Genomic DNA, 13,828 nt, shown 5'->3' with positions numbered 1-13,828 from the left:
ACTACTGAAGCCCTCGCCACAACTAGAGAAAAGCCCACGTGCAGCAACGAAGACCCAACGCAGCCAAAAATAAATAAAATAATTTAAAAAATAAAATAAAATAATTTTTAAACAGGGAATTAAGCAAATGTTTAGATTCTGAATGCCTGGACCTTTCCCTCTGCCCCCACCCTCACCCCACAGTCAGCTCCCCATCAAGCCTATGCTTTCCAGGCAATCGATCTGAAGATTCTTCTTGGGGACATCTGACCTCACTAAGAAGGGGAAAAAAAAGACTAAAAACAGTGACATGAGGGTGGGGATGAGGCTTCCCAATAAAATGCCAAATGGTCAACAAGCCTATCCCTTTCACTCAGAGCTTCTAATCTGTTTTAAAATCTTACATGTAACAAAATATAGATTATAACTATACCTAAGCATATTATCTTAATATAAAGAATGAAACTAATTTGGATTTCACCATGTGATGGTGTCCTTCAGATCACATTTGACTTCCACAGTGCAAATAATAAAGGACCATTTTAGTAAAAGTATCTCTTTTCCTAAGCATCTCTTTTGACCTGTCATTATTTAAATGCATCCTCTTTTCTTATAGCATTAAAAAGTTGAGATATATTTCACAATATAAAATTCACCACTTTAAAGTGTGCACACTACAGTGTGTTTTTAGTACATTCACTATTTTGTGTAACCATCACCATTATCTAATTCCAGAACATTCCCACCATCCCAAAACAAGCCTTATACCTATTAGCAGTCAGTCCTAATTCCCACACCCCTCCCTCACCCATCCCCTGGCGACTACTAATCCACTTTCTGTCTCTACGGATGTGCCTATTCTGGAAAATTCATATAAATGGAATTACACAATGTGTGGCCTTCTGTACCTGGCTTCTTTCACTTAGCATACTATTTTCCAGGTTCATCAAAGAACAGGTAAAAGTACATGTAACGGGTCATTCCTTTTAATAGTAGACTAATATTCCATTGTAGGCATATACCATGTTTTGTTTACCCATTCATCTCCTGATGGACATCTCGGCTGTTTACAACTTTTGGCTATTATGAACAATGCTCCAATCTGCTTGTTAGTATCCTGTTCTTAAATGTGAGTAAACCACCAAAAATCATTAGACGTGTGAAGAAAGGAGTTAACATGAAAGGTCTGTAGACAGTAAAATGAATAGGAAAAAAGCAACTGGGAAAACAGGGACAATGAAAAGAGAAGAAAACTCTCAACTAACTTTAAACTTATCATTAATTAACTTCAGGTAGTAAAAAATACTGTGCACATGAAGAAAGCACACAATCCTATATAAAGGAATAATGAGAGGACAAGAGTACTGTGAAACTAAAAATATGCTCAAAAAATTTTTCAATAGACTTGGACGCTGAGAAAGTCTCGAAGGAAGGAGAATGACGATGACAACAACAAAGACAGAGATGGCAAAATAGAAAGAAATTTTAAGACATGCAAAGTTTCAAAATTTATCTCCTACACATTCTTTTCTCAGGAAGCTTGAAGGATGTGCCTTACTAAAATGAGAGGGTGACAAAAACAGACAACCCTGGGTACAGGAGACAAAGATCCAACACAGGAAAGAAGGAAATGCAAGCCCTAGGATGAGGATGGTGAGCATTTCAGGTTAACCATCCTAAACCAAGAAGACGAAATTTATCAACTATCTGATGTGCCTGATCATACTGAGAGACCTAAACATCCAAGAGACAGCCTGAAGCTAAATCAGTAATAAGTACATAGAAAATTAAGTAAACAATAAATCCAAAGAAAGAGAAAGCAAAGCGTCGGAAATGAAAAGTAGTTACAGCTACCACATGACTTAGTCATGGAAACTTTTTTTTTCAATTCAAAGACCTTATTCTCTTTTGTTTAAATTATTTTTGCTGTGTTGGGTCTTCGTTTCTGTGCGAGGGCTTTCTCTAGTTGTAGCAAGTGGGGGCTACTCTTCATCGCAGTGTGCAGGCCTCTCACTATCGCATCCTCTGTTGTTGGGGAGCTCAGGTTCCAGACATGCAGGCTCAGTACTTGTGGCTCACGGGCATAGCTGCTCCACGGCACGTGGGATCCTCCCAGACCAGGGCTCGAACCTGTGACCCCTGCATTAGCAGGCAGATTCTCAACCACTGAGCCACCAGGGAAGCCCAGTGGACACCTTTTATATCGTCAAATTAATAACCAATACTGACCTAAAAATTACAAAACTACTCCATAGTGAGGATGGGGAAACAGGAGAGGTGTGTGTGAACACAGGGCTGGGAAGAGAGGGTACTTCCTGTAGTGGGTAATTACAGAAAATGTCTAGTACTGAAAAATTAACAAGTCAAAATAGTGGCATGTTACTTAGAAATATGGAAGTAAATAACAAAAGGATCCCTCAAGGATCAAAAATAATTACTTGGGGAGGTGAGAGTGGCTGATGTTTTTTTTATAATGGGCCTTCCACAAGTATTTGACTATCTTAAACTTTGTGTATGTACAAATGGAACTTGCACTCATTCTGTTTTGAAAAGGTTCTGGCTACAGAAATGTCCTGAAGGAAGAAATCTTAAAGATAAACATATAAATACTTCTGAACTAAGGGAAAAATAAAATCACAATTGTGTCCTAAATTTAAGGGCTATGAATGGCCTCTAAGCAATTTAGTGTTTTCTGGAAAGGATAAACGTTCAAGAAAAAAATAAGCTCCAAGATGAAGAAAATCTCTGTATATTCTGCAGGTTATTTAACTGTATACACTGTTCACTGAACTAACAATTTTGTAAGGTAAGAAAATCATTCTTGTAATACTATTTCACATTGTTCTTAAGGAGAGAGACTGAAGAGCCTTTATCAGTTAGTTGTTTCTAATGGTTCTGAAACACTAGTAAAATAATTCTTACGACAATGGCTGAAATTTAGGGCATAAATTGACACCAACTTGCCTCTTTGTGCAGTACATCTCCTTTGACTTTAACAATTCTAACCTGGATCTTTGCAGTCTCTCTGCCTGTGAATACTTCCTATGGCCAACTCCTTCTGCTCACCCTGGTCTCGGTGTGAATACCATCGCTCACAGAGGCCGTCTCACCTTTCAGTCTAAAGTGCCGACTCCCTTTTGCTCTAGATCATTCTAGAGCACTCTAGAGCCTTTTGTCCTGATCTGAAATGATCATTCCCAGAAGGCAGAGGCCTTGTCTGTCGTGTTAACCACTTTACCCCCGCCAGGTCTGTGATAGTACTGGGCAAGTATCAGGCACCCAAGGATCTGCTGACTGAATACGAGGGTATTCACCTCAGTGCTCTTTGTTTTGAAGCACCTTATTGCACACTCACGTTTTGGGTTTTTGTTTTTTCATCAATTTGAAAAAAAGTAAAAATCGACCTGCTGTGAGAACACCAAAAACATCCTTCAAAGTGCAGGTGGATGTTTACACTAAAGAATTACTAGCTGTTTTTCTGAGGTTCAAATTTAACTGGGAATCCTATATTTTACTTGGCAATCCCAGTCAGGCAGTAAGAAAGAGAAAAGAACCAGAATGGGATGTGTTGGGGTAGGGGGGCAGCTAAAGGCTGCTATGAGGCATAAGAAGTTGGGAAGACAGATGAGAAATTTGGGATTTACTGCTTTGTGCTGACCAGTGTAACTTGCCCTTTGCTACCTCCTCAAGAAAACTTCAGTAAAGGTTTACTCTACTTTTCAAAAAAATAAACGCAGATGAGAGACTATGTCCTCTGAGAAGTCTTCCCTTATTTTACACCGAAAAACATTTCCTCCTCCTGTGCCACCTCTGGACTTGGTAAACTAGCACTCTGAATTGTGTCTGTAAGCTCCAGAAGGGCAGAGTTTAAGTGTTTCCTCTGTATCACCAGCATCTAGAACAGTGTCGGGCACAATGTCTGTTCAACATGAAATCTACAAGCTACATCTAAATCAAAATGCGATCAGTTATTTTAGCCCTACACAACATGGTAAAGAAAGGTAATTTCAAAGTCTGAACGTATACGATTAGAACATATACTTACTGTTTCAAAAGTATTCAGGATCATCAAAGGGAAAAACACATTAAAATAATCTCTACCATCTTGAAATCTCACAGGCACAGGTCTTGTGATGGACTGACAAAGAGTTGAAGGGGGTCCGCACTGATCAAAGTCCACAAACATTGCGTATTTCCATTTTAAGACCTCTTTAACGAAGGTGTCAGAGATGGACTGTGCTGACAAGAAAATGTTTACCGGAGAGGAAGGCAAAAAAGATCTGTTTTCACAAAATGGAACTTCGTAGCCTTGCCTGTTGGAATTATTTGGAGTATGAGACTGGAGAACGTTGCACAAACCCTTCATTTCAGCCACTGGCTTCTGAGACACCAGAGAGACTGGCTGTGGTACTTTCAAAGCAGATTGTACCCCACTTGACTTATTTTGCAGAGTTGGTAAGAGCGCTGACGTATTTACCAAAGACTTGTAAAGACCAGCAATTCGTGAAGTACTACTGGAGGTAAATATCTTAACAGTGGGAGGTCTTGAAGGTTTAGATGCAGAGAGAGGCAAGCCAGGTCTATGAAATATATCTTCATCTACTGCTTTAGCTTCAGAGTGTTTGGAACAGTATTCACCCTGGTTTTTCAGTGTTTCCACACAATCTTTGTATTTACATTTTGTGCTACTCAAAGGTTCCAACTGAGGCCGAATCACAGAATCTTCTACCTGAACTGTATCTTTTCCATGAACTACTTCAATGAGTTCATCATTCTCTTTCTCCATTTGTGAACATAAATCCATATCTTCTGGATCACATTGTGTTAAAAATATATTATCTTCCTCTATGTCACTGTTGGATTCAGGTTCTGCTTCTTTCAAAGCTGCCTCTGCTGCACTTTTAATGACCTCTTCAGGTACATAATCTGTACCATAACCCCAATCATTTGTGATATCACCTACATGAGTCAAGCACGAATTCTCTTCATTCTCTTGAACTGAATTCTTGTTGTCTGGTTTCTGATCTTGCCAAACTGAAAACACTTCACATGGACTTTCAAACTCAAAAAAATGAGAATCCGATTCCTCAAACCACAAAAGGGACCTTGTATTTTCTTCCTTTATTACATTCTGTTCCACATTTGTGTTAGCTATTGAAGTATGATGCTCTGGACATTCTTTCTCAATGCATGTCTTACCCTGTTTAATGTGTTTCTTAAAACCCACAATTCTTTCATCATCATCATCTTCTTCATCAGAATCTGAAATAATAATGATGTGTCCACAGCAGGTTTCCCTGACACTATTTTGGTTGGCTGTCAAACATCTTCTATCATCTTTAACTTTTCTTTGTAGCTGGGATAAACTTCTTTGGGTTGAACCTGATGGGAACTTAATAACACTGGCTTGAGCTATTAAAGATATGTGGAGGTCTCTGTCTATCTGAGAATCTGTTAAGGGGTCAGACTTAGGACTGATGCTAAGGACCTGTTCTCTTAAATCAAAAGAAAACTCAACAGTACTCTTGCTAATTCCCATATCTCTTGATTCAAGTCCAGTCACAGGATCTTTAAAGGGAGGTGTTTTCTCCACAAAAATATTGGTCATTTCTGTGAATGAGACCAAATCTTTATTACCAACATGACATTCTAGTATTTGACAACTGATATCAGGGGTGGAGAAAATGCCCAACTCTTCTTCCTTTACTTGTTTCTTTTTCAGCAATAAACTGTTTTCAGGTTTTTGTTGTCCATTTTTATCATCCAGAACACCACTAGGGCCTAAAGAGAGATTGTGTATGAAGCCATCTCCTTTCTGACCTCCTGCATCTTTCTTTGAACAGAAACTTTCAATGCTAGATACAGTCAGGTTTTCCTCTAAAGTGGTACTTTTCCTGTCTTGCTTTTTCATTACATGCGATAATTTAGCACAGATTTCATCTTTATGTGCCTTAGTTTTTGCTTTTGAGGTTTTGCCAAGAGCATCATCCTTTAAAGAGAAATCCTCATCTGATGTGGACACCTTTTCCAGAGAGTCATTGCTAGAATCAGTCAACAAACCTGTCGATGTGATTATTCCTCTGTCAAATACCTTTTCTGGACCATTTCTTGAAGTACAATTCTGTGGGGTATATGAGGAATTCTCTTTTACAGACTTATGCTTCCCTGTACTTATTTTAACTTGGCCTCGAGCTCTTTCATTAACAAGCCTTTTACTACTGGGCTTCAAGCACAACTCAGCTGAGAGATGGTCTCTGAGTTTCAAATCTTTTATATAAGTTTGCTCATTATCCTCTTCTATGGCATTATGTGCCTTGCTGAAAATACTCTCTTTCACTTGACAGGCATCAGCTTTCATCGGTTCTTTAGAGAATGTTGGGCTGGAGTTTTCCAGACAGTGCCTGTGTTTTTTAGACTTCATCCCTGTTTGTTCACTTTCGTCTTTATTGTAAGATGCAGGAGGCATTTTACATGGAGGAGTCAGATCCACAGAAGTGCTACACTGAGGCACTTTGAATTTTATGTTTCTAATAATTTGCTTTAAACAAGTTTGTAACTCATGGGTTTCCTGACTAGTCAACTGCCAACCTAAAGATATATTTCCTCGTAGGAATAAGTTGAGCTTATCCCAGAATCGCTTACAAAGAGTCTGCTGCCCAAGCTGATAGCCTTCTTTAAGGAGACTTCTGATCAGCTGCAGACAAGCAAGTTGTACAGAGTTAGATGGCACTGAATGCAGTGACAGAGATATCATTGTTGTGCCTTTGGAGCAGTTTCCAGATGACTTCTCAGAACTCCGAGCAAACGCGGTGGTGGGAAGCTTGGCACATTTTACGATGGCTTCCACCCAGTGCTGGGAACTAACCCACAGCAAATGCAAACACTTTTTATTTCTATGCAGTTCAATCACTGACACCAAAATCAGAAGGAAAAACTCAGTGACTGTGTCACACACGGCGTCCGTCTGGTTGAGGACGTCTTTGACTTCAGAATGCAGATGATGAATAACCTCCACTATATAAGCTACACCCAGATCCTTAAGATCCATGAGGGACTGCACAAAGGGAATGAACCACAGAAACGTGCTGTTATGAACACGCATGTCTTGACCGATATCTGACTGAAGCACATTAGCTAATGTTTCCATTTCTTCATACATGTTAGGACAATAATCTGGGCAAATGGCTGATCTCCACCCTGAATCCTAAAATGAAAGAGATACTGACATTCAGATAAACAAGCACCATTCATGACAGGTTTAACACAAAAGTTGCCAACAAGAAAATACACTGCTCAACTTTCCTGTGTTGATGTACATATACGGACCCCCAAGAAATTGAAAACAGTCCAATTTTGAGGTGAAGCTTTCATGAAAAGGTTAAATTTACAAAACCTCCATGTACTCTGGACCTCTTTCCTTCAGTTGGTTTTGATTTCTAGTCATGTGATTTATCTCCCTCAAGCCATAAATGTTCTACCCTTCCAAAATGTACTTAAAAATTAATCTCTCAAAGTGTGCATGCTCTCATTACAGCCCATTTTTCCTCATGAGCTACTGTTCAATCAGAAACTGTTTTATGCAACAGTTGATTCAGAATAGCTACATATCATAAAATCAGCAATGCAACTAACCACATAAAACACTGGCTATACAATATAAAGGCAATACAATATCATCTGAATTCTCAAAATGTTTGATACCTTTTTGGTCTTTTCAGGGTTATAATTGTATACCATCTGGCTGCAAGTCACCATATCATCTAAATATGACTCGGATTCTGACTTGGTCCTTAAATATTAAGAACAAATAGAAATTACTGAAAGGAAGGGTAAAAAGAAGAGAAAAATCCTACTGTTAAGTCAATTATAGTAGACTTCCTCATACAGATTGTTGGAAATCCTGACACAGGAACTGAACGAACCTCACAGAGCTGCTCCGTATGTTCTGGATCTCTTTCCTGTAGCTCACGTTGTTGATAATGGTTTGAAATGCCTCAATAGGATCAATCAGTTGACCCCAGACCTTAGATCCAAGACGATCCAGAATCACCATGAAACAGTGTAACGCTGGCCAGAAAGGATCCACACTATCATCTGAAACACAATGGAGTAATTTGCCAAATTACAACACAACTAGAGAAAGGTACTAAAATATATTGAGAATTAAGCATTCTTTACCTGGGTAGCAACAAAACTGAAAGCAAAGCAGGAAATAATTTAAAGTAAAGCATTGTCAACTACAGGTTTTAGAAAGCTGGGAAACTTTTAAATAGTGTCTGCATTTTTTTTAAAGCAATACACCTCTGTTAAGAAATCTTGTTGTGTGGAACAAACTGAGATAGTCCAGATAAACTCAACTTTCTCACCCTATTTGCCAACCTGAAAGAATCGTTCCTCCTCTGCTTCTTCCAGACCTTTATACTCCCATCCTTCAATAAATAACAGAGGTAAAGTAGAAAAAAAAGGGAGAGAAAGAAAAACTTGGTATTTTCAGATCTAAACAAAGTCCATGATATGAGAAATCCTGAATTGTGTGTGTCATTCGGTTGGAATAAAGGACTGAACCCCTCATCCACTGGATAAGCAGAGATACATAATCTTCATCCACCCATGTCTCAACATGGCTTTGTTGTTATCTCCATTCCATCCAACTGGCAGGAATTCCCATTACTCAACACACTCTTATGCCTGGTCCTTCCCCTCTTCTCTACATGCAGGGGCAAAACACTGCCCTGCTCAAAGACCTTCACTTTCTCCTTAATGTCTTCTAAGGAAATTAGAAGCCCTCAGTCAAGCATCTGTAAGATCTTACTCTATTCTTTCTTTCCAGAATTATTTTTGACACTCACATAAAGATACACCACCTACAGAATAAAACAGATAGCTGGCTTTTTCCAAGAAAGAACCAGAATGGCTTCACTGTTAGTACCACCTGTCATCTTCCGCAGTATTCTTAGGAGGCAAGTGCTCTAACTCACCCAATTACTGTCAACTTTAGAACTTTCTGCTTTATTTCCCTCAGGGCTCTTAGAGTCTACTTTTTTTTTTTTATCATAGTCGTTCGTGTAGAACTGCTCATATACTTTTTTATCTTCTACTGAAGCTGTCTTATGTCTAGGAAGCTCTCAAATAAGGAAGAAAGTCATTAGTTAAGTGAAGACAATTATGGAATGTTTCTTAAAGAGGGGACTTCCCTGGTGGTGAAGTGGTAAAGAATCTGCCTGCCAAAACATTGGCAGAACACTCTATGACATAAAAGACCATTTTTGACCCACCGCCTAGAGACATGGAAATAAAACCAAACAAATGGGACCTAATGAAACTTCAAAGCTTTTGCACAGCAATGGAAAACATAAACAAGATGAAAAGACAACACTCAGAATGGGAGAAAATATTTGCAAATGAAGCAACAGACAAATGATTAGTCTCCAAAATTTACAAGCAGCTCACGCAGCTCAATATCAAAAAAACAAACAACCCCATCCAAAAATGGGCAGAAGCCCTAAATAGACATTTCTCCAAAGAAGATATACAGCTTGCCAACAAACACCTGAAAGGATGCTCAACACCACTAATCATTAGAGCAGTGCAAATCAAAACTACAGTGAGGTGTCACCTCACACCAGTCAGAATGGCCATCATCAAAAAATCTACAAACAACAAATGCTGGTGACGGTGTGGAGAAAAGGGAGCCCTCTTGCACTATTGGTAGGAATATAAATTGATACAGCCACTATGGAGAACAGTATGGAGGTTCCTGAAAAAACTAAAAATAGAACTACCATATGACCCAGAAATTCCACTCCTGGGAATATACCCTGAGAAAACCATAATCCAAAAACAGCCATGTACCACAATGTTCACTGCAGCTTTATTTACAAGAGCCAGGACATGGAAGCAACCCAAGTGTCCATCGACAGATGAATAGATAAAGATGTGGCTATACATACAATGGAATATGACTCAGCCATAAAAAAGAAACGAAATCGAGTTATTTGTAGTGAGGTGGATGGACCTAGAGTCTGTGGTACAGAGTGAAGTAAGTCAGAAAGAGAAAAACAAATACTGTATGCTAACACTTACATATGGAATCTAAAAAAAAAAAAGGTTCTGAAGAACCTAGGGGCAGGACAGGAATAAAGACGCAGACATAGAGAATGGACGTGAGGACACGGGGAGAGGGAAGGGTAAGCTGGGATGAAGTGAGAGAGTGGCATGGACTACCACATGTAAAATAGCTAGTGGGAAGAAGCCACAGAGCACAGGGAGATCCGCTTGGTGCTCTGTGACCACCTAGATGGGTGGGATGGGGGTGTGGAAGGGAGACGCAAGAGGGAGGGGACATGGGGATATATGTATATGTGTAGCTGATTCACTTTGTTATACAGCAGAAACTAGCACACCATTGTAAAGCAATTATACTCCAATAAAGATGTTAAAGAAAGAATCTGTAGCCCCCGCTCGCTGCAACTAGAGAAAGCCCATGCACAGCAACAAAGACACAACACAGCCAAAAATAAATTAATTATTTTTTTCAAAAGTAAGTTAACTTCCTTGGGCTTCAGTTTCTTCTTTTATGAAAGTAACGTGCTGAGTTAAACTCTGAAGGTCCTTTCCAATTAAAAATTCTGACTCTATGACCAAAACCATAAAATGTTCATTCTTTCTTTCCTCCACATCATACACCCAAATTCTTACAGTGACACTAGTATTTTCAAAGTGCACCATCATAACAATAGTCAGCAAATAAAGTTTATTACCATCTGATTGTCTCTCCATGGCGTGAAGTATTGATTGCATAAAATCATTCTGTTTGTTTGAGCCCAACAACAGTGAATCCATGGTTTGCTCCTCAAGAATGGTCAGCAACATGCAAATACCTGTAAGATCACGTATAGTTTTCTTGAATTGATTAAATGAAACTGTTCTAATGTCTTCTCCAGTTTAGTTGGCAAAAGAATAACAAGGCAGTAAGATGAAACCAAACAGTATCCAGTGCCTCAGACATTGAAGTCTGAGATATTCATATACAACTCCTCCTCCTAAGAACAGAACTTTAGACTGAATAAAAAGGGAAAATGGCACGAACCTGGTTAGAAAACCATTTCCAAAATGCCTACCACACAATTTGCATCTCATAATATCAAAGACCCCTTAAATTTTAAGATCACTATATTTCAAGTACCAATCACTGCCAAATATACACATGACTGTAAGACTCTGAATCAATGAAGTAGGACAGAACTACTTTAAGTCAATATACAACTTGATGAAAACCAAAGTTAGTATCGCTTTCTCCCAGGAAATATTTTACAGATGGGAAAAGAGGTATTAAACCTCTGTTTCAAGAGATCAAAACCCTATTAAGTTCAGCTGCTGTGCTAATACGGTAACATCTAATACTGCCTCAAATAAAAGATCTATTTGCCATACTTGAAAATGTACCTCTTACACAGATGATTTCCAGGATAAGAAATGTTTAAAGACAAGATGTTGTAATAGTCAATTTAATGACAGAACAAGAATTGTGAACTATGAAATCCTTTATTTAGCAATTTTCATCAGATTACCAGAAGAGATCCCTTCCCTTGCAGGATAATCATAAGAAATATTGGAAAATACTAATTATATGTGTGTAGGAACAATACTCACCTAACCAATAGTTTTTGTAGTTGGCAGTATCATACATGTGTGAAAGCAGAAGAATCAGTTTACCCTTCTCAAGGACAGAAGAAGTATCAATGTCTGGACTTTCTAAAAGCCCCAACTCAGTAACTTTAAAAAGGCAAGTCAAAACCTCCTGTAAGTCATAATAATCATCTCTGTCCACTTTCCCCAAGTTTCTTGCTGTCAGGATAGCCCAACGCGAAACCTAAAAGTGTAACACATTCATTACTTCATTTAACACACTATTGTCTACAGAAAGAATACAGTTAAAATAAGATTCTCTACAGACTACAGAGGACACAAGATACATCAAATACTTTAAAAAGATCATTACACCGTATATCTTAAACTTATACAGTGCTGTATGTCAATTATACCTCAATAAAACTGGAAGACAGAAACTATCATATAGAATAAAGTACTTTAGGAAAAATACATGATTTTCAGACATTTAAAGGAAATAAACCAAAAGGTCCATGATGACAGAAAAAAAAAATACGGAAGATATTAATTACAATTGAACTTTGAACAACACACAAGGGTTAGGGGCACCTACCCTCTGCGTAGTTGAATACACTAATATAATTTGAATATAACATAGTTGGCAGCCCTCCATATCCTGGTTCTGCATCATGGACTCAACTAACCTCGAACTGTGTAGTACTATACTACATGCTATTAAAAAGAATCTGTTTATAAGGGGACCCATGCAGTTCAAACCCATGTTGATCAAGGGTCAACTGGAATGCGACGTGTGAACCTTACTTGATCCTGATTTGATCTAACCCTAATAAAGCATTTTTGAGATAATAACTTCCACTCAAACACTGACTAGAAATATATTATTATTATTCTAAGTGTGTTGATGTAATTGTTCTTTTTAAAGAGCACTTAACTTTTTGATACATGTACTAAAGTATTTTATGGATGAAATGCTCTGATGTCTAAGATTTGCGTTAACTAAACTGAACAGGAGTAGAATATTGACCACATATTGATAACAGATGAAGCACAGTGATGGATATATGGGGGTTCACTACACCAATCTATTTTTGTATGTTTGTAAAGTTAAAAAAGGAAAGAAAAATGAAAAGAGAAAACTCAGAAGAAATCAAAGGTCACCTCTACATGGCGATATAGCATAGGGAAGTGATTTTAAATTTATTCTGCGCTACAAACTGAATTTAGTGATCACAACCAACCTTAAATACTAAATAAAATTTTTAAAAAAATCAGTGGGCTTCCTTCATAGTAACAGTAAGTATTGTTTTGTGAAATGTTTAGGTCGCACATGTCTATATATGTGTGTGAACTCGATAAAGAATATTTTTACTATTTTACTATTTATATTTTAGGTTATGGGCAGAAAAGTTTGCAACACATAGAACTAGTGGACAAAACAATGGGCTCTATGCCAACATAATTAAGTAATGGATTTTAAGCTATCGAAAAAAAAATACAAAGGAATCAATGAGTCTATAACTTATGATAAACAGATGAATAAATGAAGAGCAGGGAAAATGGCTCTTGATTATAGTATAATCAATGTCAAGTGCTGACTGGTAAACGTGTAAAGTGCTGGGGTTGAAACTATTTTGCAATCTTAGAAAAACTGGCTCAGGGAAGAACCATTAGGTAATGCTAAATTTAGGAGAACATTTTGGTGAGGAGTAAGGTATTTATGTGATCTTACAGTACTTAAGAAATAGACATTGTACAATGAAGAAACTGGACAACACCTCAACTAGATGATCAAAATTAACATCACCATGAGAGGCCGAATGATATGGCATGCCTGTATATCTGACACCCTGAGAAGGACATAACATCCTTCACTTATGTAGTATTCCAGTTGGAACGTATAACCGAAGCCTAACCATGCGCAAGCATCAGGCAAACCCAAAATGATAAGCATTCTATTTTTTGTAAATGGGAGGGAGGCAGAAATGACTATTCTTCAGAAATGTAATTGTCATAAAAGACAAAGATAGGCTGCGGAAATGTTACAGATTAAGGGAGACTAATGTAACACAACTACATGTAAATCCTGATCCTGGTCTGGATACTGGAGTACAGGGGGAAAATGCTACCAAGTACACTGGATCACACGACACAACTGGAAAACAGACCTTACTGTGTCAATGTTGAAGTCACTGAAGTTTGTAATATTGTGAGAATATTC

General features: G+C 38.1%; 1 protein-coding gene across 3 annotated transcripts in view; it reads right to left on the bottom strand.

Annotated features, from left to right (window-relative positions):
* Positions 1-13,828, bottom strand: part of LOC132482932 (probable helicase senataxin) — a 73,477-nt gene that overhangs the window by 44,854 nt on the left and 14,795 nt on the right. For all 3 annotated transcript variants that reach the window (XM_060088193.1, XM_060088195.1, XM_060088194.1), the window contains exons 6-10: positions 11,632-11,851; positions 10,740-10,859; positions 7,902-8,073; positions 7,681-7,768; positions 4,025-7,183 (exon numbers count right to left, since the gene is read on the bottom strand). In XM_060088193.1, the coding sequence (XP_059944176.1) occupies positions 4,025-7,183; positions 7,681-7,768; positions 7,902-8,073; positions 10,740-10,859; positions 11,632-11,851 (3,759 nt within the window). The remainder of the gene's footprint in view (positions 1-4,024; positions 7,184-7,680; positions 7,769-7,901; positions 8,074-10,739; positions 10,860-11,631; positions 11,852-13,828) is intronic.

This window comes from Mesoplodon densirostris (assembly GCF_025265405.1).
Source record: "Mesoplodon densirostris isolate mMesDen1 chromosome Y unlocalized genomic scaffold, mMesDen1 primary haplotype SUPER_Y_unloc_1, whole genome shotgun sequence".
Taxonomy (NCBI): Eukaryota; Metazoa; Chordata; class Mammalia; order Artiodactyla; family Ziphiidae; genus Mesoplodon; species Mesoplodon densirostris.
Note: the sequence above shows the minus strand (reverse complement) of the source record. Positions and strands in the feature narration are given on the sequence as shown.